Genomic DNA, 27,239 nt, shown 5'->3' on the forward strand with positions numbered 1-27,239 from the left:
GTTACACTATTCAGTCTTTGCGTAGGGATGCTTGAAAGGAAACGAATTTTGCTTTGAAAGTCGAACCTCTTTGAGACTTCTTTACACTTAGCATACTTTATAATAATTATAAATATTATTTGTCTTACCGTTGGTGCAAATTGTGAAGAAGAAACATTGTTATATTTATGGTAGTCAAGGCTCTTGGTAAAAATCGTTTGCAGGGAATTAAGTTGTAGTCGTTTCGTCTTGCGGAACATGCTTCCGCGCAAGGAACTCGAACCCGAGATAATAATAAGCCCGCGTGCGCGTGAAGGAAGAGGACGCACTATCTCCACACGCACGGTTGCCCTACTTCAGTACTTTTCATGCGCGTGCTTAGGTGACTGGAGCTATTTTATTTCGTCAATATTTATTTATCGCGCATGCCTCAACTGTATCTTATATTTATATATACTGCAGCAAATTTGCACTTATTTTATTACGGAGTTGCCCAGCCTATGTTTATGAATTATCCCTGGCATTTGTTGTAGATATCTTAAAACACAATCAGATGTAAAATTTCCACAATAGTACATCCGTTAAACATCAATAAAATATGAAAGGATGGTCATGTATTCATCAGGAGCTCCTGGCATCTATTTTGATTTTGATGGTGATGACTCGGTGTGGCTTTAAAATTGTGAGAAAAAACCATCTTCACGTAGAGTGTAGTGGAGTGGAGTAGAGATTGAGGGAGGGTAACATGTTCACGTATGATAAATTTAGTTTTTGTGTTTTATATTTTTACTCCCTCATCCACACAGCGCTACAGTTTTTTTAACTCTACTGAAAATAACCCAGTTATTCATTCATCTGTTAGAAAAGGACCATGCTTAGGATACGAGTAGTTCCTCTGATTTTTCACGGTGATTGTAGAGTGAGCGAGAGCACGAACGAAAGTCTCGTCTTTTGCTCGCTCTATTATTCCTGGAGGGACTAATCGCAGTCTACATCAGGCTAGGCTCACACTTGTTGCTAAAGATAGCAAATAAGATAAGATACGCCTGCCCCCTGCCTGCGTAGCAAGGGTTTCCGCGCGAGTTTTGTGCAAAATTAAAGGGACACAGTCAGCTGATGCACATGCTCATTAGATACCATATCTTAGCTGATTTGCATGTCTCAGACATGTCACAAAACGCGCGTGAAACAAAAGCGTTTCCGGAATACTCTGTAGAGTTGAACTATTGTAGTTACAAGCTAAAAATCGTGATTATAGGCCCTAAGCCATATCAGAGCACTCATTTTTTTTTATATACTATTGAGAATTCACCGATGGATTTTTCCAGGGAAAGCCAAACATCGACGAATACTTCCGAATTCGAACATTAGTAGAGGTGAGAAATTGCACGGTTCACGGTCGAGAAAGCTTGATTTTCCAAATATATGAAACCTTTTCCATCGTTTTTCCAAATATACATAGCAATTATCTGGGCGCCAATGTCACTGATTCATTTCTCTTGTTATTTTGGTAAACGAAGGCGATTTCTCCCACCCGGCGCCTACGCGTTTCTCACCTCTTCCGTTTCATGTTCCTTTGAATACTGTTCAGCTGACTGTTTTTAACCAAGTATGATAAAATAACGTAATAGGATGAGTAAAAGTTTTCTCAAAAAGAGATGTTCAGTAAAAGATCGAGGATCGAATAAAATACTAGGCCAGATTGAAGCGGATTTCTAGATGTATCCAACGCGTAGATTTAATTTCGGGTTGAGGTAAACGCTTTTCAAACTGGCAAAAGTAGTGTCCAGGTCAGCGCGGTCACATAGCTGACTGTGTCCCTTTAAGCTGGGAAAGAGCAAAAAAGAGGAACGAAACGGACAGTTACAATTAAAACTGATATATAGACTTGTGTCCTTCTTCGTAAAGTTTGATGACATATACGTATGTTTCATAAACGCTCAAGCTTTAAAAAAAAACTAAAACAACAACAAAAAAACAGAACAAAAAAACCATCCAACAAACAAACAAACCACAAAACCCCGCGCTTTGTTGTGTGTCATTAGACATGATTGCGTGACAGACTCGTTACTCGTGAGTGTCCCCAGTAGCTCAGTTTTTCCAAATGCAGGTTTTAGCTCTGATTTGAAATTCAAAATTTGAGTTTTCAGATTAAATGCAAAATGGTAAGCGGTACACCTAGGGTGGCTGTTATATAACAGCGACGCGGATGGTGGGCCGAAATTTAGAGTTAACCCCCTAAAAGAAACTAATCTAGGCGTGGCCTTCTTGTGCCCCCCCCCCCCCCCAAATGGGGAAAACACTGCAAAAGTATGACGCGGTTTTTTAAAGGTGGCACTGTTCTTTACGCTCAATCCCAAGCAAGGATAACAAACTCCTCCTCTCTTGCCTCATTGATACCCTAAGTGAGACCAAAATCTCCTCTCCTAAAAGTGAAGACGAACATCCCTTTCTTCCCTTTGGAGCGAAATTTGGTATTGGACGGAGTTGGGATTCGCAATCGGCAGTAACCAGACGGGTTGAGAGCTTTGGGCAGTCTCAAAACTTTTATGGCGCGGCTAAAAACTCATCATTTTAAATTAGCTTTTAGCTTATCATAACCTATAGTATTTCAAAATAAATTTTCGGCATGCATATATATATATGATATTTTTATCTAGTATGAGCCTGTTCCAGGCGTTCAGATAGTAATCTATTCCCAGTGGACGCTCGCCCAACAAAGGCCTGGGAACTCAAGAGATAAGTTACGGGACATGCGAGTCCGCAGGCGAGGAGGCGAAAGGGCTAGACCCAGATAAGAGTAAAATTAGGGGGGGAGGGAGGGGAAACAGATGACCCTACCAGTGGAACCCCCCCTCCCCCAGAAGGGGATACCGCAGGAATCCTCTCAACTGGCGCTTGCATCTAAACTGGACAAAATCCCTTACACACGAGTTTATTAAATACAGAAATTGACTCCCGAGGGAGATTACTAAACACACGCCTGTAAATACAACTCTAGCGAGTAATTGGACAGAAAATAAGGCCCGTGTTGCACGAGCGAGCACTGGGAATAGTAATCTATTCCCAGTGGACGCTCGCCCAACAAAGGCCTGGGAACTCAAGAGATAAGTTACGGGACATGCGAGTCCTTGGCTCGGAGGCGCGGACAGCCCTAGATGAAGTGAAAGGCGACAACCAGCCTCCCCAACCCCATGCACCCGTAACTCACACTCCCAAATCCCAAAAATAAAATGAAAATACAATGAAGACAAGAAAAAATTTATAAAAAGGCCGGCGTAAAACCAGCAAGACAGTTAAGTTTACGGAAAGTGTTCCCGAGAAGTTCTGCCGAAGAGCCACGTCCAAAGTCAACCGTACTACAAGCCAAGGTATTGGAAGAGGTATCGGCAGACATAACCTTGTCCACTTGAGTATAGTAGCCAACCAATGCAGTAGACTTCCAGCCAATGTGCTTAGCAACATCCTCTCTAGACACTCCGAGAAGTCTAAGAAGGATGGAGGTTCCAGATCTAAAACCGTGCACAGTTTCACCATCATTGATGCCGAGAGATGAAAGGTACTTGACAAGTCTGGCTTGAACAGTAGAGGCGAGAAGGGGAGCATTAACGACGCCACCTTTTTTGGAAGTTGGACGAAAAAGAAAACCAGCGGAAAGGTCAAGCCGCATTGAATTACAGAGTTCGACGAAGAACTGGAGATTTCGCACGGGGCAAATAGCTAGATTAGCAGTTTGTTTAACAGCGAACGCTCTCGAAGTCTTCCCTCTCAGAGTTTTGCCTACACGTTGGTGGAAAAGGAGGTTGGAGCCGTCAGGATGTTTTAACACGTCAACCGTCTTAATTCTACCAAGATCAGATGCCCTGTCGCCAGAGAAGAAATCGAGCGAGAAAAAGGCAAGATCCCGAGCATAAATGTAACGTTCCGAAGGTGAAATGTTTTTACCTAACAGAAGTTGCCTTAGGTGGTACACGAGCTTCTTGTACTTGTCAAAGAAGACGGGGGTGGCTTGCTTCGGAGATACCCTGGCCTGTGACTGCTCCGATCGAATAGATTTAAGATACTGCTTGACGCATAAGTTCGAGGCAGGATTTCCAGAACCAAAGCGATCATCCCAGTCACTGGTACGGCCCAACGCATTGAAAATAGATCGCAGTTTTCCGATAAGGGAGTCCACTGTGCCAGCAGATAACCGAGTGGGACAGTTACAGGTCTGTTTGCCGTGTAAACCGAAGAACTGACACGAGTCTTTGTGCACCATCGTTTTGCCCTTCCCATCTTTCCAGACCAAAAATCTGACAATGTCCCTCGGTGTGGCGGAAAATAGGCTCTTGCGTGGTTGCAAAGATGCCAGGAAACCCGAAAATTCCGCCTCCAACTGTGATTTCTGGCGTTGGTAGGCTGTAGAGGCTCTGACGGAGTCGAGATCTTTAATTCTGGCTTCTAACTGTTCTAAGTCAATCTTAAACTTCTTGGAGGAGGGACCCAAAGCATTAGAACCATATCTTTGGAGCCCACATCTCTGACAGAACTGGAAACAGTCATCATTTGGATACGAGCATTCGTTACACTGTACAGCTGGGCGCCAAACGCGGGGGACCGAAAACAAACTCTAAACAGAAATACAGGGATTAGGACATACCCTAAACGCCCAAAGGTCCCAAGGTAAAGGCTTGGTAAGGAATGAGCCATTGGGAGTAGGAAACAAAAGTACGTCAAGGTCGCCCAAAGCACCAAGGCGGACCGAATCTGTAGATCGGCCTGAAATAATAGGCCACCAGTAACGACGGGGATGAGGATCAGGAGTAACTAAGGTAAAAGGACAAGGCTGGGAGGATAAAAAGCGCAGGACTATCCCAACCAAAGCCAAAGGAGGGAAAACGTACGCGTTGTCCGTGGGCTGGAGGGTTTGAGCGAAAATATTGACTCCAGCAGACTCCACACTAGGCCAGGGGGTGAAATGTCTCAAACGGACGCCATGAGAGTCACGGGGAGCATTAGAATCTAAAGCCATTAGATCGATGGAATGAGGGCCCCAACACCGCTCGACTTCTCTCCAAAGACGAGGAGACAGCATGCAATCACTGTTCGAGAGGGCCCTGGAGGGGGTGTCTGCTGGATTATCCCTCGAGGGGACATATACTAAGGACAGGGCGATATTAAACCTCAAAGTGGTTTCATAGATGGCTTGGATGACGTCGGAAAGAGCTTTGCTCTTACCACCCTGATTGGACCATGCACGAACTAAGGGAAGACTGTCCACGTGAGCGTCAACTCGGGAGGCCGCAAGAGATCCCGCGCCAGCCAGAATGGCATTCTTGAGGGCCAGGGCCTCCCTGTTGACAATCGGCTGGGAGCGATCGTAGGGTGTCCAGTAGTCGCGTACTTCAATGGAATTGCCAGATTCATCGGGAAAGACACCACCCCAGCCAGAGTTGGATGCATCAGAATACATAGTCATGACAACATGCCTCTCTTCGAACCAGGGGAGACAACCTTGCCAGTTGTCCAGAAATCTCCAGCGAAGGATTTCACTTCGCAAATCGCCCGAGACTTTAATGGACTTATGAGGGGACTTGATGCAGGATGAGATAGCACGGAACGAGGCGCGAGTATAAAGTCGAGCCGCGGGTACCGCGATAGAAAACGAGGTGGTTTTGCCCGCAAAACGTTGCAGAGTTTTAAGATCCACGGTATCTTGGGACAGAATAGATTCTCTTAAGGTCTTAAACTTGAGCTTCTTGTCTTCTGGAAGGACGAACGCTAACAAAAGAGAGTCACAAAGGTAACCCAAAAAACGCACGCGCTGGGAAGGGACGAGGGACGACTTCGACAAAGCAAGGGTATACCCCAGCGAAGTAAGAACTGAAACAACAATAAAAGCCGCCGCCTCAGCTAATTCAAAGTCGGACCAAACTGGAAGATTGGGGTCCCTGCGAACCATAAGCTGTCCTGCATGGCGATCATCGATGTACTGGGAACAGGGAACGCCCAAAGTTCTTATATAACTTGTTGCCAATAAACCAGTTGTGTGATACACATACGCACTCGCCTTCCACCCGAAGGGAAGGGTATTGTACACGAAATAACAGGCCTTCCACTTAAGTCCAAATAGGGTCCTGCTGGAGGGGGAAAGACAAATATGGTCATAGCCACTTTTGTCATCACATACAATCTGATAATGACCAGAACCAACGTATCTTGGAAGATCAGAAAGGTAATCTAGGGAAAAGGGGCAATCTTTGATCCACAAATTTAGGAACCGTTCATCGTGACACATTCTTGGCTTCGAAGGCTCAACAGTTATAGGCATAACAAGATGAGGAGCTTCAACTTGTCCTACCCTGCCCCAAAATACAAGAGAGCCGTTTTTAACGCGATCTATTATAGTAGAGGAAATAAATTCCTCAAACTGAGCACAAATAGGGCTATTAGGAAATTCCATCTTAGGGGGAGATGGTGAATTGAAAAATTTTCCCGCGAACTTGCCTTTAAAGGGAACAACGAAGGACGCAACATTCACTTTATCTCGGACAAAACACATTGGCTCCCTTTGAGGAGGAAAATGTTCAGCAATGAACTCCCATTGAGCTAAGTTGTTATGAAGCTGACCAGGAACAAAAAAAGACAGGTCTCTGAAAGTGAGCATGCGTGGACTAGCTTGAACGCGTAAGGCAGCCACCTGTTGAGGCGAGGGGACTGGGCCGACAAAACTGGTGGGCTTGCCCTCCCAGTTACACCACTTCTGCGTGACACTAGGCGGTGGTTCACAAGAAATAGACGCAAAGAACTCAGGATCGAACGAGACACAAGGAAGCGATTCCTGAAACAAAACAACGGAAACCTAAGAGGGAGAGCGAGGGAAGCCCACCAGAATTGCCGGCCTTAAGCAACCTCAAAGAGGCATAAAAGGCATTAGACACCCGCACCCAAGGCACGACAATACTGGTACGCAAGGGAAGAGTAACAGCTAAGAGAAAATAAATGAAAGCAAAGGTAATTCCCACACAACTTTAATGACAATTTCTTAAGATAAAAAAGAAGTACACTGCCTTTGGAAATGCCCGCGTTGACCACAGTTAAAACAGACTCCACGCCCCCTACGAGAGCCGCGAGGCGGAACACCTCGAACATAAGAGGACGAGCGTTGCGGCGTATTCCATCTTGCATAGGGATGGAAACCACTGGAGCCCCGTTGTCTGGACATCTTGGCGATAGAATTGGCAACCTCGCTCTCCTCTTTACTGCCAACGAGACGAATAATGATATCACCAAACTCCACGGAAGAGGAGAGGGGTCTGGTCTGGCGAAGAATTGCTTCATATCGCGGGGCCGACGGGTCACCAGAAACCCGCGCCTCATCAGCAAGCTTCTGAAGGGCTGCCAGAATGGCATAAGGATCTCTTAAGTGACGAGGAGCAGACGCAAGTTGCCGAACCAGTTGGAGGGTAATCGTTACATCTGCACCCTTGCCTGAGCCTTCCTTAAGGGTGTTCAACTGTTCTCTCAGTTCTCGCACTTGCTGGGCCAACTTAAAATAGCAAACAGAGAGAAAAAAAAGGAAAGGTCTAATTAACAGGTGGCAACGAAAATAACCCATGAGGCGAGGGAAAATAAACAAGTCCCACTGGCTGCCGACACCGAAAACAATAACACTGAGGAGGAACGGCGGAACATAATATTATCTCGATCGCGGTTCTTAGAGGATGAAACAAGAAATAAAAATAAAAATAGCGACAAAAGACACAAAGAAAAGCGAAAAAGTACTGTCTGCAGTTATGTATATATATGTCCATACATAACCGGAGACAGGCGTAAACAAAATAGATTTCTTCCTAGTTAGGGCATCATCAATTCAACACAAACGACGAGTGGGAATTGCAACTTTTTCCCACCTATTTTCCGACCAGACACATCGGCCTTCCAAACAAAACAAAACAAACAAACAAAAAAAAAACAAAATGTTCTCAGCCCACCGAGAAAAGGCACATAATTTTATCAGCCCCCACCGAGAAAAAAGCACGGAATTTTCTCAGCCTCCACCGAGAAAAAAGCACGGAATTTTCTCAGCCTCCACCGAGAAATAAGCACGGAATTTTCTCAGCCTCATCAAGAAAAAAGCGCAAACAATGAAAAGCTAAGTCCCCCGAGACAACCGGACTGCGCTTTAGGCCACAGCCTAAATAAACACGGCAAGAAAGCAAAAACGACAAAAAATAAAATGAATAAAAAGGAAGGGAATGCCGGAGAGAAATAAATCGCCTAGAGTAGAATCGGAACACTAGATAAACTCGGCCACGACCGAGAATGAAACGCGAAAAGTAGAAAACGAGCACAAAGAAATTTACACAACTTACTTTGGGTACAACCAAAACACTCAAAACAGGCAAAGATATAGCGCAAAAAATAAAAATAAAAATAAAAATAAAAATTAAAGCGAGAGAGAACATTGAGCGGTAAAAACTCATTCCCGGCCACTACCGAGCGAAAGGGAAAAAGGATGTGGGCTAACTGAGAACCAACTTGCCAAAGAAACGAGTTTAGTCAAGGAAACAAAAATTTAACGGCCCCAACCGTCAATAAACACGTGGAGAGAGCATTCTCTGACGCCGGCCACGACCGACGAGAAAACCGACAAGAAAAAGCCAACTAGGTAAAACCAGAGACGCGAGAAACCTGATTTAAGCTACTTCTAGGGGTAAACGAAGAATTGAACTGACGAACAATTACCTCTTGCGGAGCAGCGTCAACCGCATTCGCAGGATTCTCGACCGCTGGAGCCGCGGCAGGAACAACAACAGGGGCGGCGGCTGGTGGAGCTACGGGCAGTTCTTCGGGTACCGGAACATCAGGAGGTAAAACCACAACGGGATGTGGAAGTTGTTCTTCGGCCATTAAGACGTGACGCAGGAAAGATCCTCTCAGCTGGCGCTTGCATCTAAACTGGACAAAATCCCTTACACACGAGTTTATTAAATACAGAAATTGACTCCCGAGGGAGATTACTAAACACACGCCTGTAAATACAACTCTAGCGAGTAATTGGACAGAAAATAAGGCCCGTGTTGCACGAGCGAGCACTGGGAATAGTAGAGCGCGGCGGGGCGGTCAGTGGGGAGCGAGTTTATAAATTGTACATCGGGAAAACGGGAGGAGGAGGGGGGGGGGGGACGAGGGGGGTTAATCGCTTTCCCCCTCTAGTCTCCCCTCGTTTTCTTTTGTTCGTGAACAGTTTCCCCGCGCTCTACAGTATCTGAACGCCGGGAACAGGCTAATCTAGTATCCATTTATTAACTATTTAGAAGAGCTGTAAATTTTTTTTATCCATTTCATTGTAATATTATAAGCATTGTAATGTAAAGCGCATTTGATCATATAGCCATGTATTTTGCGCTATATAAATAATGAAGTCATGTTATGGCATGTTTTAACCTGCGATCGGACGTTCTTTTTTTTCGGGAAGGGCAAAATTTGATGGATACGCAAAGGGAAAAATCTTGCCTGATCGTAGATTACGATCAGCATATTTTAGCCGATGTGGAATTCGTAGCCTCTTCCAGGCGTTCAGATATGATAGCACAGTGAAAGAGCGGAAAAGCTGTTTTTCCTGCTCAGTCTGCTCAAATGCTCAAAAGTGTGAACATTTACGTAAAAATTGGGTTTGAAGGTAAACTGGAAATCTTGTGCCCATCACCTAAAATTTTCTATTTTCTCATCTGAAACTATACCTTATTAAAATAACTTCTGCGAAAAAATTTTGCGATTCGAACAAAAGCCGATTTTTTTACAATTTTTTGAAGTCTACATTTTTGCGGTACACTCGCGCCGCTGATCATGCAAACTAGCAAGCTCACATATGACGTCATGTGACGTAATTAAGGAACTCGCATTACTTTGCCTTCACCAGCTGTACACAAAAAAGATCAATTTCAAGTAAGAATTGAATCACAATGTCTTCGTAAGAAGAAAGTTTTTCTGAAAAAGAAAAACCTATCAGAACTCTTAATGTTTTCCTGTCGATAAGGTCACGTGTTCCTTAAAGTACGTCATACTCCGAGAGAAGACTAAGACGAATGGTGTGTAAAATGGCGGCAAATTTGAACGTTTTGAAAAAATTGTAAAAAAAAATCGGGTTTTGTTCAAATCGCAAAATTTTTTCGCAGAAGTTATTTTAATAAGGTATAGTTTCAGATAAGGAAATAAAAAATTTTAGGTGATGGGCATGGAATTCGCTTACCAGTTAATAATGTGTGTATTTGCCGACACATATACTGTACTAGATACGTTTTTGTTATAACATGAAAATCATTTTGTTTTGTGATTTTAATTTTCTCCATGTGTATTAAAGTTTGCGAGGATTTGTATTCGCGGGGTATTAGTTTTGTGACTTTTGCAATCACGCGCGAAATTAAGACCCGCGAAATTTCATTAAGTATCAGTTAAGTTCTTTGTTTTTCTCGTTTACTTCTGGCCTTTAACCTTCTGGCAGACTTTTTATTTCTTTGCTTTTTTTTAGTAAAAACAAAGAAAACAACGGTTTTCTGACTGTTCATTTTGGTCCTTTTGAACGTTTTCTTGTTTTAGGTTTTTCCTCGTTACCGTTAGAACGCTCCGTAGTAGGGTACGTCATCGTGGGGATTTTTCCCGGAAGTGAGAAACTGCTGTCACGCAACTTCGTGTTTGTACCAAATTCAAAATGGCGGTCACCTAAAAGGTGTTCCTTTTTTGTCTCGTTACCCGCAACTAAGATCTTGATAGACGAGAAATAAGAAAATGGAAGTCGGCTCACGTGTAGTCCGTGGTCCGGACTGGATGTGGGGAGACCAGGATGGAGGAGAAGGAAATGTTGGAACCGTGGTACAACATGGTCAAGATAGAAACCTTCCCGATGGAACTGTTTTAGTTGTTTGGGATTCTGGAAGACAGGCTAATTACCGCGCTGGACATTCGGAAAAGTTTGATCTTCGGATTTTGGACTGTGCTCAAGCAGGCAAGTAAATTATTCACTTTCGATTTGGTCACAAATTTTTCCCTTTAGAACAAGAGTGTTCCAATCTGTTTCAGGCCACTTTCAATTTTGACCTACGAAGACGAGTAAATATGTTTACGTTGTTACACCACTCTTTTATCACTGAATCTTTCACCCGAATTTGTCGGTGCCAATTTGGATTTCTCTATTTCTTCCCAACAACGTAACGATAAAAAAGCTAAATTACGTCTGCAAAACTCAAAGATTTGGATTCTAAATGGAATTTGCATATTGACGAAGCTGGTGATTAGCTGGTCGACACGGGCTGATGAAATCCACCGTCAAGTAGCTATAACTGTTTTCTTAGTTGTAATGTAAGGTTCTCGCTGCCCTTGTGAGCTCGAAATTAGTACTAATGATGAACACATATATCTGATCCCATTTTAAATCAGTCTCCGTCATCGAAGTCAAGTTCATGCAGCGTATATGTTTTTGAAGTCATGTAAACCATGCCGTTTGTTGATCGTTTTTGTCAAAGTGTTGATAAGGAATTGCCTGAGTTTAGTAACACCCTTTCGATATGCAACTATATCAGAACACGCTTGCAGAGGTTATGGTTGAAGACACAAATTATACTGTACTTTAATACTGTCAAGATATTTCTGAGTAAGCGTCTTTTTATACCTTTGTGGGGACGACAACACTGAAGGCGGAAGTACACATCCGGGATTCAGCGACTTGGTGATGTTTACAGTCATAAGAAAAAAATTCAGGGATCAACAAGAATACACATTTTTCTGATCATTTATTTCTTACCCATATAAATTTACAATTTTTTTTCTAAAGCATTTTCTCTTTTTTGGCTTTTCCTCATATTATTTGATCCTTAATTTTGTGATTAATGGGACTTGTGTAGGACAGATTGATTATATTATTTTCACAATTTATGTGGCATTTTATGAAAGAGTAAGATAAAAGTAAGACTGTGTATAAGGCGCACATGTACCCTATGCCTAGGAAGTAACTATTCTGAAATGCTGTCTCGATGCTGCTGTAGGTGTGAAGCACACTTCTGTCAAATGTGATGGCTGTAAGCAATCTCCTCTTGCTGGAACAAGGTGGAAATGTGCAGACTGTCCAAACTATGATCTCTGTTCACCATGCTTCATGAATGACGTGCATAACATGCATCATTCATTCCTACGTTTTGACATTTCAGGTGGAGATGGGTAAGTATAATGTACCTAATGGGTTTAATTTAGTCTCTTCTTTTCCCTCGCCTTTGTCAGAAGGTTTATGCTTGTTCCTGTAACACTTAAAAGGAACTGATCCAGTATACAACTACATGTAACAGTTTTTATCTATGAGTACAAGGAAAGGGTAATCGTCATCATTATCAAGCCCCGGTATCCACATAGAAATTCTCCAAACTGATCACCATACATTTCCTGAAAGAATTAGTTGTGAGAATTTGATAATAGATCAAGGCATTTTCTCTTGGATGATCAATCTATTAATTCTCATAACTTATCTCTTGACAGTGTATGGATATTGTTAAGAGAAAATTGATCTTTATCACTATTGGGACTTAAAGGGTTAAACACGATCGGATTTAAAGCTCAGTGCCTGTAGGGTCATGTAAAAATAATTACAATACAGTCAACTATGATAATTACTTACAATATACAACTACAATTACGGTACGACTGGGAAAACCGTGAACACTTGAAATATCCCTGGAATGTTTATTGTGTTATGACCAATCACAGCAAAGATCAGGACATGCGAACTAGCCCAAAACCACAAACTTATTAAGGTTCTTGATTGTGGTTCAGTTTTCCTACAACACAGTAACTTTACAGAAATATTTCTGGTGTTCATAGTTTTCCCGGTTTGACTGTAAAACTACAAAAAGATACAATAAGATTCTTAAAAGACAATAGGTAAAAAATTAAAATGAAGAGTGTTGCTGTATAATGCATATTAGTATGAAATAAGTTTAGTACTTCAATTATGACTTGAAATCATGGAGTTACTGTTTAAGCACTATAAATATAGATATGGATCAGCTCACCAAATGGAGTACTGATAGACTATCCTTAAGCTTACGGGCTTTTACAGTGCATGTGCTGTATTGACCACTTTGACGCTACACTTGAGACTCAGCCAGTGTAGGTGTTGAGCTGATATGGACAGTTTTGTGAGACAAATTTAATAATACAGTCAACACCCTTAAAAAAAAGTCAAGTGGATTAGCCCTTTCACTGCCAGAGTGAATGATGAAGTCTTGTGAGGTGGTTCTCAACGTTTGAGTCTTTTGATGAATTCCTGTAGTGTGACCATTCAAATGAAACTTCTTCAGCAGTACTTTCTCATACTACTGTTTATTTAGTTTGTAGTTCCTCTACCTTTTGAATTTCTGGATGAAATCCTATGGTGTGACCTTTCAAATGAAACTTCTTCAGCAGTACTTTCTCATGCTACTGTTTATTTAGTTTGTAGTTCCTCTACCTTTTGAATTTCTGGATGAAATCCTTTGGTGTGACCATTCAAATGAAACTTCTCCAGTAGTACTTTCAGTTGGTGCTATTTATTTAGTATGTAGTTCTATCTGATGAGACTATGGACGAAATGAGACTTGTGGACTAGTGCGAACATTCAAATGAAAACCTCTTGGGTAGTACTTTCACAAGATGCTATTTTCATTTTAGAAAATGAAATAAGTGGAATTTTAGTTAAAATGACTTTGGTCTCTTCTAGGAGTCGGTGAAAGGGCTAAGAAACTCAGGCTGAAATTTGATGAATTAGGCACGGTACAAATAAGAACCAGTTCAGAGAGAGTGCTCTGGCTGGATGTGATGATTCGGCTTTACTAACAAAATTTGCACGCTCTTTCATTTAGCCCGTTTTAATAGCTCCATGACTGTTTTTGATTTATTGGCGATTTTAATAGTCATGAGGATTTTTCCAGAGGTATGCACAGGTTTTCAAGTCGACCCTCAGCCTCATCCCTCAAATCATTTCCACGTTGGTGAATGATTCAATTTTCGTTTCTCGTCAGTGTGTAGGTTATCACTGCTGATGTGCGAATTTGAGTAGATATTTTTTTCTTCTTAGAATCCCAGTTGGAAAACGCTCGAACTTCACCAAGCAACAATCAAGAGGCCTTTTTCCGGGTGCTCGAGTGACGCGTGGACGAGATTGGAAATGGGGACACCAAGATGGTGGAGGTAATGTTGGGCAATTAACAGAAATAACTTCTTGGAATGGAGTGGAGAGGGCAGGTGCCAATGTCATGTGGAATCTGCTTAGCAGGAACACCTACAGAACAGGTCACATGGGAGAGGTAAGTTTTGGTAAATAAATGCCTTGAACTGGATCTGGAAGCGGTGATCCTGATTCTGCATTCCCGAACCTTTTTGTTGTATTTATTTTTTTATTTATTTACAATTTAGGTCTGTCGCTCGACACTGAGCATTTTAGATCGCTCTAAAAAGGAAAAACAAGTGTCTGAAATGGCGTTTTTAAGCGCAAAAGTAATGATTAGAAGTGTTGATAAATGTTTGAAATTGCATTTTCAAAAGCAGCCATTGAATTGGACAATGCTGTTTCCCTTGGGAGTTGATTCCATTTTGTAATTGTCCTTGGGTAGAAGGAATACTAGTAGTAATCCCTAATAGTTTTCGGCTTTTTCACGGGAATTGCGCATCCCAAACTTCTTTCGTCGCTATCCCAAATGTCATTTTCTTTCTTTATTCGCATCCTTGCCTAAATTTTGCCGAATCTCGCTTCTGGTGGCGTGGTGACCAGATGCCCCAGGTACATGTAGCTGTCTGGAAATCATAGAAACGCTATGCTGTGTGTTCGATACAGCTTCCTAAATAATGTGTAGCTCTCGAAGCAGGGCCGTAGCTAGGTTTTTTGTAACAGGGCGGGGCATTATCGCGAGCTGAAGGCACCAGGCTTGTAGTGGGGTCTGAGGTTGCGAAATGCTATTTTCAGCACTTGTCATGAGATATGTCTCCGAAAAATCGACCTCGAATATGCAAGTCACTCTAATCAAAATAACTGAGTCTAAAGAAAACAAATCCATCCAAAGACTTGATGTGTCTAGCTCAACAGGTCGGGGGAGGGGCAGCAGCCTTCCTTGCTCCCCTGCTAGCTACGGCTCTGTGAAGGATTTCTAATCTGATTAGTTTACGCAAAATTTTGAGACCCGATTTCGCATTCTCAGGTACTCTCCGGCTCTTCACAGTATACGTAGTGATTTCCTATGTTTCAGTCTTAAAGCGTGTTTTGTAAGGTTGAGAAATAATGATAAGCTACTCTGTTGACATCTACACTGAATGCTCTCCGCAGAATCGCGGTATTTTTGCTATAATAAGTATTTTTTTGAGTATCTCCCTCGAGCCACTCTTTAACCTTTAGCGGAAACTTTCCGGCTGACTTGGAACGTTGGTACTTGGACATACTTTAGAAACATTTCAATATATACTTTTTCTAAAATGTTTACTGTGTTTGTTATTTCCTAAGGTGGACCTTAAATGCTCATCCTCTGCGATTGGGCCGCCATACTATCGTGAATGTTTGGCGAAATTCGGAGAAAATAGACGGCGACTCGATTCAAATCGATTGCGTGTCGGAGATCGGGTATCTGTGTGTTTGGATGCTGAGGTGTTGAGAGCGATGTCTGCTGGTCATGGTGGCTGGGTTGATGACATGGCTAACGTAAGAATCACGATTTAGTTAACAAAACATGTAGCCCCCCTCGCAGGTGTTTTTAGTGAGTGGAGCTACGAGCTCCCCTAAAAACGCCTGCGTGGGAGGCTAGAAAACAGGGGGATCAGAAAACTGTACCGTGAATGTTACTTTGTGAACTGTAATAGGGTTAGAATTGAAATACTTGAATGTAGGTGTTTACATCTTGTCCGGCCTCAATCTACGTCCACACGGCATTTGCTGATAATTTTCGACTGGTTTAAAATTTGTGCGTTTAGGGGTTCCGTTCACACGGACAAAAAATTTATACGCTTAGCCGTTCAACCTGGCTCGTTAGGTCCGTGTGAACAGAGCGAAAATATTGAACGATTCCGTATGAGCGATGTGTCCGCTCAAATTTTTCAGCGGCCGGTTGAAAACGCGTCCTTTGTCGTTTGAAGTTAGCTTTGCGGTCTGGTAGTGAAACTGGAACACGAAAATTGCAGTGTAGCTCTAATTTTTGAGTCTAGGTACAAAATCTTAAATTTTGACCAATGAAATGAAAGCTACTGAGCAGTACTTTCCGCCGGTACTGTTTATTATGCTGTACAAGGTGGGTCTAACTTTTGAGTCTGTGGATGAAATCCTGTGGTGTGAACATTCAAATGAAAGCTACTGAGCAGTACTTTCCGCCGGTACTGTTTATTATGCTGTACAAGGTGGTTCTAACTGTTGAGTCTGAATTATCTCCTAACGCGTGACCATTCAAACGGATTGAGCTACTGAGAAGTACTTCCCTGTGGCACTATTAATTGAAATGTGATATATACTACATGCTGTACAAGATGATTCTAACTATTGATTCTGTCGTTCATGCTGTACATAGGAAAACATTTTAACCAGCTTTCTCATCTTTGTAGTGCATAGGCAAAGTTGGCAAAATATCTAAAATTGACGCTGATGGTGATGTTCACGTTAGCTATGGACTACAAAGTTGGGTTTTCCATCCACAAGCCATAACTAAGGTATGTATGGAATGTCCGTTATCTCGCCTATTGCCGTGGTGCTTATCTTGCTCTCACTTGAGTGCAGACTTTCTCTTGCTAAGGATCAAAAGAATGCTCGATTTCCTCGGCGTCTTTCTGGTCTGGTCTTTGATTCTCTCCCGACCCCTTTGGTTGAATAACAAACACATCTTCACCTCTAACTAACTTTTCCAGTGCCTGTCTCTGATCTTAAAAATTTTAGAGTTTAAAGTGCCTACAACCTAAAATTTTTTATTTTCTTATCTGAAACTACACCTTATTAAAATAACTTCTGCGAAAAATTCTGCGATTTGAACCAAAGACGATTTTTTTAGAATTTTTTAAAAACGTTCAAATTTGCCGCCATTTTGGCACACCATTCGTCTTAGTCTTCTTTCGGGGTATGACACACTTTAAGGAACACGTGACTTTATCGACAGGAAAACATTAAAAGTTCTGGTAGGTTTTATCTGTTTCAGAAAAACTTTCTTCTTGCGAAGACATTGTGATTCAATCCTTACTTGTAATTGATCTTTTTTGTGTACAGCTGGTGAAGGAAAGGTAATGCGAGTTCCTTAATTTACGTCACATGGCGTAGTAGTAGTAGTAAACCTTTATTTAACTAGGGTAATCCCTTCAGAATACTTAAAAGTATATCTATTATCAATAGGAGCCCTAAATTAAGACTAATAAAAAAGTTCAAAATAAATAATAAGAAACTAAGTAACTATAAGTTAATAATAGTACAGTATATGAGTATATGCGTCATATATGAGTCTGCTAGTTTGCGTAATCAGCGGCGCGGGTGTACCGCAAAAATGTGGACTTAAAAAATTGGTTAAAAAATCGCGTTTTGTTGAAATGGCAAAATTTTTTTCGCAGAAGTTATTTTAATAAGGTATGGTTTCAGATAACAAAATGTAAAACTTTAGGTGATGGGCACTTGAAAGGATTCTAAAACTCGATCGAAAGCCAACTGGGGGGACCTCTCTATTCTGATATGATAAAATTATGCGAAAATCTGTTGAATCTGGAATACCGCAGGGTTCCGTTCTAGGACCGACCTTATTTTCTCTTTACACAAGTGATTTACTTGAAGCTATAACCACTGCGACAACCTACATGTATGCTGATGATACTACCCTATATTGCATTGGCGATTCTATCGACGCAGTAATTTCTGAACCTAACAAAGCTTTGGAAGATCTTCTATACTGGTGCAAAACAAACTCCCTTGTGCCTCATCCAAAGAAATGGGAAGCAATGATCCTCTATCGTGGAGGATTCACTGGCCCATTGAAAGAGTTAACGTTGGCCCAGCACACCATCAAATGGGTTACACACTCTCGTCTATTAGGCGTATTGATAGATGATCAATATGATGTTAGTGTTGTTAAAAAAGGCTTTGTTGATAAGTTAAACTTGTTAAAACCTAGCAAATTTCTTCCAAAGAATATGTTATTAGACTTGTATTTTAGAGTTATTATGCCGTCGATCATATATGGTATATCAGTATGGGGAGGCCTCACAAGTAAGGAAGGTTTTAAGGCATTAGAAGCACTGCATTGTAGAGCTGCGAGAATTATCTTTGAGCTACCTTGGGAGATGTCTAATGCAGATGTTATGAAAAAGGCTAATTGGTCTTCTTTAGCCTTTATGCATAAAATTAACTTAGCTAAGCTTATGTATAAAATCCACAATAACCTGACTCCAGACGCTATGTCAGCTATTATTAAGAACAATGATAACATCAAGCGATATCAACTTAGGAAGAAACTGAAAATTGATGTCCCTCGTTTTAACACCAACTTCATGAGGAACTCTGTGGCTCGTAGAGGAGCAATAGTTTGGAACACGTTGGTTCCTCAACTTAATTACGATATAGACAATGTTAAGAAATATGCGATTATGGCAAGACGGTCAAAGGCTCTGCTACACCTAGATTTCGACTGTATCTCCCCTCAAACATTAACCAGAAGGGAGGAAGATTCTAAGTAATATATAGATTTAGCCAGGGCTAAAAGCGAAGCTCCTATTAATTCGAATTTATAATTCAAATCAAACAATAAACTTGTATTCCACAAATCAGTTAACTTTAGAGTACATTCATGTGACTTTTGAGGGAAAGACTACGTGATTTTCGAGAAAAATAATTTGCAAACAGTCCAAGCTAAGAGTGAACTTAATCTTACATCGAGTTGATAGCCTTTATATGTACACCCAAAAACTAGCAATCATCTTCGATCACATTTAAGAGCCGCTCTTGATCACAGTAGATTAGGCCTGGAAAACAAATCAGGCCGAATTTTTTGCGTTCGACATGTTTACTTTACAAAATCTTGCCAACAACTCTGGGGACGTGTAAACCAACCTTTTATACTTTTTGTATATCACATCTGAGGTGAAACAGTACCATGAGGCGCCGTTTTAATCGTACAGACCTCGGACAGAATGCAGTGTTTCACAATTTTGCAATACAAATTGCACTCATTCAATATTCAGGACGATCGAAGCACGTGTGGGCTTTTAGCGAAACCGTCAAAAAAATTTCCAAAATCACCTATACGGCTAGCCGGTTCTCACTTTTGACAAGTCGACTGTTTAAATTAAGATTAATATAGTTATACGCTTCAACACAATAAAGAATTTATTATAAAGATCTGTAATCTTCAAAAGCGTTTGACACGCGCGGCATTTTGACTACTCCTGCAAGCGATGTTCATGAGCGACTGAAAACAAACGGCACAGCGATTAAAATTGCAAAAGAGACTACTAACAATCAATAAAGAAAAGGGAAAATAATTCGGTGAAACATACAGAGACAACAATTTTCATTCACGAAGACAAGTATTAAAGTGTCTCTGAAAATCCTTGTTTACGTTTTAAGCCGGCTTCCCGGTGTTTGCTTTTTTCAAAGATGAACTCGAGGCAAGAAAATCGCTCAAAGCTTTCTTTTACAGCCAGAATTATAACCAAATATTCTTTGGAACGTTTTCTTTCTATTTGCGGTGAGAAAATGTCTAAAGGCTTTTTAAAGTTCCATAAGCTTATAATCAAACCTGATACTCGGTCACTCTCGGTCAGATCATTGTCTCAAATCTTACAAACGTGCATAAACCAAATAGCCGCGTAAACTACGCTCGACTTCATTAAATTTGATATAAAAAACAAACATCAAATACAATAATTACTCAGGCTTACCTTTCGAGATGCACTGAAAACTATCAAGTAAGGCCAGAATCGCTTCAAACTTTTCAACCGTCTTACGCATCAAGCAAGGTGAAAAACGAAAACGATGCCATACGAAATCGGATTTCCGACTTTGCCAAAGCGACGTATTTCTCGACCAAAAACCCAATAAACAAACTAGTCATGAATAGCAGAAGACTCTTGATAGCAGCTGAATTTCACTTTGTACATTTAGTGGAAAAAAACAGTTAAAAACATCACAAGTTGACACAAAACTCTGTCAGCTTCAGCTGTCAAAGTAAACAAGTTTCAAGATGCTGCATAAATTTTCCGCGTGAACTCACCTGTCAAATTTTGACCAATCAGAGTATAAAAATTGGACGTAGAGCGTGACCAACGCGTGACCTTGGTGAGAAAAGTCAAAAGCAACTAGCATGTCCTCCCTGCCTGTAAAAACTGGCTTAATTTTTAGCTTCCGAGGTCAGTTTGAAATCAAAATTTTAATTGTGCGGCACATATAAAACACAACATAATTCATATGAATTGAAAAATTAAGCTTGAGCCTGCAATCATTTGAAAACTAGTAACTTGTCAGCGGATAACTTCAAAAAGATACTCGACCTCGATTGATCGACACCTGAGCCCGCGATACGATCAGGTGATACTGGTCAGCGGATATCCTGTTTTGACAGCTGTCAATTGATCACAAGATTGATGTGCAATATGTCTGCAATATCAGTCTTCCTGTGCTCCCAAACTAGCTAGAAAGTGTGATTGAACATTGGTTGCCCTGTGGTGCGGACGGACGGGCGGGCTGAGGGCGGTGTACGGTCATGTGATTACCAAGTTTTCTGGGATGGGTAGATTTACTTACCCATGGTGCTCCGCAGGCGCGCTTCGCGCGCCAGAGCTCCGCTATAATTAGTGTTAATAATTAGTCGATACTAGAGTACCACCTTGTACTTTAGAATTTTAAGCTTTTATCGTTTTAGACTTGTAAGTAGTAAGTAGCTATATGATTTTAGCTGGTGTATATCCTATTTGTTTTCTAATTCATTAGTTATCTTATTTAATTATTTAGACACGACCCCACAAGCGAAGCGTCGCTTTAAATACTTATCGTGTATAAATAAAGATTATTGATTGATTGATTGAAATTGTTGCCAGACGAAACTCTGCAGGCGGTACCTATGTAACCTGATTGGCTGAAACCCGTAAAGGAAATCATACTCTTCCAGCCGCTCTTTCTGGAGGATGAGTGCGGGCTCATTTTCCTGAACAGCGGCTGGTAATCGAGCCCAAATCAAGAGGTTGTTCGTTGTTAAGCAATTGAACGCCAGTGTGAATAGTACGTTTATTGTGCGAATAAGCTTTGGTATTTCGACTCCACAGGTGCCCAGTTTTCAGGCAGGAGATAAAGTCCGAATTTTAAGCGACAAACAACTTGTACAAAATCTACAACAGGGCCATGGTGGTTGGAATGAGAAAATGACGACGGTGAGTCTTGGGTCTTGCGGCGGCTATGATACATCACTCTTTCTTTGTTACTCAGTTATGTCAAGGCAAGGCTCTTCCGTCAACCTTGCAGCCTAATACGCGAAACGTGCAAATAATAGAACCGAAAGTTAACTTTAAAGTTAGGCCCGCGGAAGAACCTAAACTCACGATATGACAACCGAAACAAATCTACCGTTGGTAGACCGAATGAGCTACGTGGCCAGACGGGATCATGTCGTGGGTGATTGAGATGGTAAGTCTCGCCCAAGAACAAGAGTGAAGGTTTAGGATACTCTGAAATATTGTGCCGCAGAGCAACAGACCAAACGAGTAGTTAGTTTGTGTGCTCTTGGAGGTAGAGTTTTCAGTTTTGTCGAGGGTATTTGACATTTGCCTCCGATCACCTTAATGTCACACGACATTGGCACTTGTTGTGTCTTAAGTAAACGTACCTTACAGGACAGCAGATAAAAAGCGGAAAAGGGAGCTTAAACCTCTAATGTAAATCACGCACCGTTAACATGGAACACTGAGTACAATTCGCGGATGGCGTTGTCGCTTTTTCTAACATCTTTTGTTTACGCTGAAAAAGGATATCAGAATTGTACTTTATTTGCTAAGTTTCAGGTTCTGAATTGTAGACCTTTTGCCACAAAAAATATATGGCACATGGGTGCTCGTCTTTAAAATAACAATCAGAACCGTATGCTGACTAAGTTTCGTAACTTACTAGGCTTTAGGAAAAGAGGGAAGGATCTTAGAAGTGGATTCTGATGGCGATGCCGTGGTTTTGGTTGATTCGGATTTGTGGTTGTTGAACCCAGCTGCATTAGAAGATATTTCGGAAGGCGGTGAAGCTACATCAAGACGAGGCGATACTTCCCCCACTAATCCAGGTAACTGCGTGACAACTGAACTCTTCTGGTTCAGTTTGTATAAACGCAACTTCAGTCCCTACAGCTAATGTCCCATGTTTAGCACTGTCAGTCTCTTTACTTATCCACTAGATGACGTTTCATTTTATGTGATTGGCCCCCGTGCTATTTTGGAACCAAATTTTGAACGGGAATTAACAATGTCGTGCAACGCTGACTGGGTGTTATCTCCTGGAATGTTTGCAAACATGCTACCCCCGCTCTACCCTTAACTTGTTTAGGCGAGTTGTGCCTTTCCGATATATCAGTCTATGTCAATCTGGAAAAATGCGGTCACTGACTGCCTCTGAATTGACTACTCTGAGTGATTACTGTGAACTCCCTTCCACAGTTGACCGAGCAACGGATCTCTTAAGGATGCTTCTTCTTGAAGCTGTTTCATCCAAAGGAGGCAGTGTCGATCCAGGAGACAGATTAGTAAATGCTTCATCCAATGGTAACCTTCAGGAGGTCCGTGAAATTCTTGAAGCACATCCTGGCAAGGTATTCTTCTGCGTCTAACAGGGAGCTTAAGCAACGACGACGGCGACGACAACGAGAACGGCAAATAAACAGGGGCACCCAACGAGGATATAGTTCAAAACCACTTAACATAGCATTGTTGAACGTATTTTAGTATTCAAACGGTAGATATAGGCATATTTTTGTCTCCTAAAAACTTTTCATCTGTTCGGATTTCCTAGCTGAAAGTCTAGTGATCCGAAAATTATAGGGATAAAAACTTACCTTCTCGAAAATTTCAGCCAGGAAAAGGCTTTCGAAAATTCTAGGTGGCCTTTTTTAGGGTCAAAATCCGTTAAAAATGGGTAATTATACCATTTTGTAGATGTTCGAAAATCCTAGGAGAGGTAGGCAAGCAAGAAATTTTACAACAAATGCTCCGAAAATTCTAGATCTCAAATCGTCTTCCGAACAGATATTTTCCCGAAAATTGCCGTTGGGTGCCCCTGAATAAAGTAATAGGTTTAGATCGGCAAAACAACAACTAATTTGCACGTGCATCACGCTTTCTTGCATATTTCCTTGCACGTGCATCACGCTTTCTTGCATATTTCCTTGCACGTGCATCACGCTTTCTTGCATATTTCCTTGCACGTGCATCACGCTTTTTTGTATATTTCTTAACCGTCGTCGCACGACTACAACGTGAAAGTGTCTAAAATGACGTTTTGTCGACCACGGGAACACAGGACAACAAGTTTCTTATTCTTTTCCAGAACTTTGATACAGTCCTTTAGAATTCAACGCCAAAAAAATTTGCCAACATTTGACGAATTAAACAAGATGGAATAAACGCGATAAAGTTTGAGGCAGCGCGAATTCACTTTCAAAGTGACGTTTTCATGGCCGTCGCCGTCGTTGATGCTTAAAAAATTACTCCACTTCCTTTACAGCGGTTTTCAATCAAAATTGGATCTAGCCAATTAAAGTAGACTCGGTCATTCATTGAGCCAATCAAAACTCAAAACAGATTCTTGAAGCTGCTAAATTTCGCGGGAAAACGTGTGTACGCAAGTTGCGAACGGCTTGATTCATTTCTGATTGGTCAAGAACACGTAAAAATGCAAAAACAACTCAGTCTCGATATATTGTTTTTTTCAATAGGTAATAAAAATGTACCTTTCAGTTACCTACCCTTTAAATTACCAAATGGCACTATTGATTAATCACAGTTAGCTGGCAGATATTGACAAGAAGTGATTAGTCGATTTTCATCACATTAGATGTTATTATTTACTTTTATCCATATTTTGTTCATGTTTTTTAGATCGATCATAAAAGAGGAGGGAAGACTGCTCTTCATGTGGCCTGTCATCAAGGACGGAAAGAAATTGTACAGTACCTTTTAGGTAAAGGTGCTGACAAGGACATCAAGGTTTGTATATTTTCAGTGGTTTTGTTCATTTGTCTACAGTCTTGTGTAAATTCGACCAATTGCGCCCCTGTTCAGGTGAATTCTCTTGACGTTTGCTAAGATAAATAAAATTTCATTGAACTGTCGTCTTCATCTTGTCTCATCGGGGCCATGGTCTTGGGAAAAAAGTAAGTGTTTTGCTATTGAAAGGCTTATCATCATAATCGCTATCATTTCCATCACCATTATCATTATCAATGTCATTTTTGTTATAAATTTTCATTATCTTTATTATTATTACTATTATTATTATTATTATTATTATTATTGCTGTAAACAGGTACAGGGGCCCGTTTCTCGAAAGTCCCTGTAACGTTTCGGGCCCGAAAAGCTGTTTTATGTTTGTCTTGTTGGTGTTCAGTATCGAAGTTTCAATAATTTTGAAAATGATGCAATGAAGCTATCAGTTAACAAAGCGAAATTGAGTGGTTTGAGAGCCAGGAACTGTGCAACTTCTCGTGAGTTAAAAAAAAAATTGCCTTCGGGTCCAAAAAGTTACCGGGCCTTTCCAGAAACAGGCCTCTGGACTATTTTAGTTATCTTACATTTTTTGTGGATTGTTAGGATGAACAAGATTACTCTGCGTTGCACCATGCCGCTTATGGGTGAGTTGAAAAAAACTATAATGCGACGTGCCTACAGTAAGCCTACGAAAAGAAATCGTAACGTGCATTTTAAGTTCTACATCAGTAATAATTAAGTTTACGATTTTCGCACATCCTATAAATCTCAAAAGTTTTCATGATGTTTTATGGTTTTTCCTGTCTAAAAATGTGTGTGTTTCCGGTAACAATTTTTTATCCTGCACCTTTTGGTTAGAAAACTTTAAATGTGGTGCTTCTTTTCGCGCTCGATCGAGCTCGTAAGAGGGCTTTGAGGTCAGAAGACTTCGTCATTTAGGGGCAAACTCATCTCCGGCTGGTTGGCAGAAATTGTATTGTGTGTGTCGTCGTATTCATGGCTTGCAATCACGTGACAAGGGGGCCATGTGGGTGGTGTGTTGGTGGTCAATACAATAGAATTTTTTCTCGAAGAATTTACACGAAAATAGTTTCCACAGGAGAGAAATGCTTTTGTTCTGGCCATCAATATGTTAGATTTAGGGGAATGGGAGTCAGTCTCCTGTTTTAACTCCTCTTCTCCCCCTCCCCCTCCCCCAGAAAGGCCTGATACGCAGAATCACCTAATACTCCGGCTAAAAGGGCAGAGACTTTTGGCCTAGCTTTCCTAAGTTTTTAGTAGAGCGTGCCTTATTACACGTGCCGTTAAGTTTCTTTAGAACAAGATCGGTAAGACGACTTTGGAATTGAGACACTTTTTTAAAGATGCTTCTCTTTTTTGTTCATAGTGATCGCAGTGGAGAAACAGTGACTGCGATGTTAAACACAGGTACAAATGTAAATGTCTCCGATAACAAGAACAAAAGCACGCCGCTTCACTTAGCTGTCAATCAAGGTAATGACGCTGGGGTGAGGTCACTGCTGGCGTCAAGGCATTGCGACGTTAACTGTCAGGTGAAGATTGTTTTTGCTAATAAGAAGCTTTCAGCCGGGGAAACCCCACTCCCCCCCCCCGCCCCCCTCTGCCACTGGGAATTCTTAGTGAGGGTGTGCCGCCCGGTTCTCCAAATCCTGACCCTATTTCAGACCAAAAAATGTGGCATTTTCCACACCCTTTCTGAGACCAGGCCCTAGTTGTTCAAAACCTGGATAACGCTATCCAAGCAAGCAAGTGAAGTCAAGATTAGAACGTCAAGGAAAAGATTTCTTAAAATCCATTTCCAATTCTCTTATTAATTCATAAACTCCCGTAGTTCCTTTGGAAACCATACCTGATATCAGACAGAAATGGGCCAAGTCTATAAGCCTTTTTTAGACCGAAAGGGAGCAAAAACCCTACCCTTTAGGGCAGCACATACCTCCATGGCTTATATAAGGGAGTACTCCCCGGGAGCCTTCAGATACACCGCCGTTTCTGGTGCACGAGTACGCTTAAAGGTGCCCGCACCCATACACGCAAACCTCTTTTCGCAGAGAACGGCTGAGAGGCCGGGTATGACGAGTATAGTCCCTTTTATACTAATAGATGGCAAACGTATACCTTTACCCGTATACGTACCCGTTAGCAGAAACGGTAATCTTAATCCTTCGCAACCGGTGTTTGGGATGTCACTCTTCAAAAAATGGCGTACATTTAAAAAATGGCTGTGACCATCCTTAGGGGTTAAGGGAGAGGAGATTTTAGAATGCAAAGGGGGAACGGAGAAGAAGGCAGATAGAAAGGATCTCCCTTCGCTGTCTTCCCTTTTCGCTTCTCTAACTTTCTCTCTCCCCCCTCTCCCCCAGAAACGCACCATATTCAGGCTATGGCTACGAAGAAGACTGTAGAGGTCACTAGAACTGCGGGATCATCAGTACACTTATTCTTCTTCTTGTAGTTCTTATATGTGATATTCATATAATTGTTAAGTGTCATAGAGTCCCTCTGAACTTAAAATCACTTTGTTCAAAATGTGACTCTAATTGTGAGTGGTTTAAGCCCACTATACCCTGGGTGCCAGAGACTTCTTTTGTGCGGTTTTCGGTGTCTGTCAAGTCTTTGTACTGTCCCGCTCGTTTTTCTCACGGCTTCGCCGCTCGTAACTTGTGTCTTCGGCCAACACCGAGGATTCCCGCCACACACGAGAAAAAAAACCCCTGGTACTCAGGGTAGCCCACATAGCATAGCATAGCATAGCATTAATGAATTTGAATTAAAGTAAATTGCTTGAAATCGTTCTTTCCAGGATTTAGCAGGGGATACGCCGCTACACGATGCGATCTCCAAAGAAAAGAACACAATCGTTGAGCTTATCCTTCGCTCGGAGCGCCTTGAGATTTTTGTGTGCAATGGCAGGGGTTTTAACCCTCTTCATCAAGCCTGCATGAAAGGAAACTTACAGTAAGTAATATTGAGGGACTCTGTCGGTCAATAGTAAGTTCGAGACAATCACCTTCCTCTTTAAGCTCGCGTGTTCCTTCGGTTTGTTCGAC

At 41.5% G+C, this 27,239-nt stretch overlaps 1 protein-coding gene across 2 annotated transcripts in view; it reads left to right on the forward strand.

Annotated features, from left to right (window-relative positions):
• Positions 1–10,669: 10,669 nt before the first annotated feature.
• LOC140946225 (E3 ubiquitin-protein ligase MIB2-like) overlaps positions 10,670–27,239 on the forward strand; it is a 33,146-nt gene continuing 16,576 nt past the window's right edge. Inside the window, exons 1-12 of one of the 2 annotated variants that reach the window (XM_073395313.1) lie at positions 10,670–10,969; positions 12,006–12,177; positions 14,066–14,294; positions 15,482–15,676; positions 16,567–16,671; positions 21,253–21,357; positions 22,091–22,253; positions 22,624–22,775; positions 24,061–24,168; positions 24,772–24,812; positions 25,556–25,721; positions 26,993–27,147. In XM_073395313.1, the coding sequence (XP_073251414.1) occupies positions 10,753–10,969; positions 12,006–12,177; positions 14,066–14,294; positions 15,482–15,676; positions 16,567–16,671; positions 21,253–21,357; positions 22,091–22,253; positions 22,624–22,775; positions 24,061–24,168; positions 24,772–24,812; positions 25,556–25,721; positions 26,993–27,147 (1,808 nt within the window). In that variant the 5' untranslated portion in view covers positions 10,670–10,752. The remainder of the gene's footprint in view (positions 10,970–12,005; positions 12,178–14,065; positions 14,295–15,481; positions 15,677–16,566; positions 16,672–21,252; positions 21,358–22,090; positions 22,254–22,623; positions 22,776–24,060; positions 24,169–24,771; positions 24,813–25,555; positions 25,722–26,992; positions 27,148–27,239) is intronic. The other variant, XM_073395314.1, reaches the window with a different exon arrangement.

Source organism: Porites lutea, chromosome 8 (assembly GCF_958299795.1).
Source record: "Porites lutea chromosome 8, jaPorLute2.1, whole genome shotgun sequence".
Classification (NCBI taxonomy): domain Eukaryota; kingdom Metazoa; phylum Cnidaria; class Anthozoa; order Scleractinia; family Poritidae; genus Porites; species Porites lutea.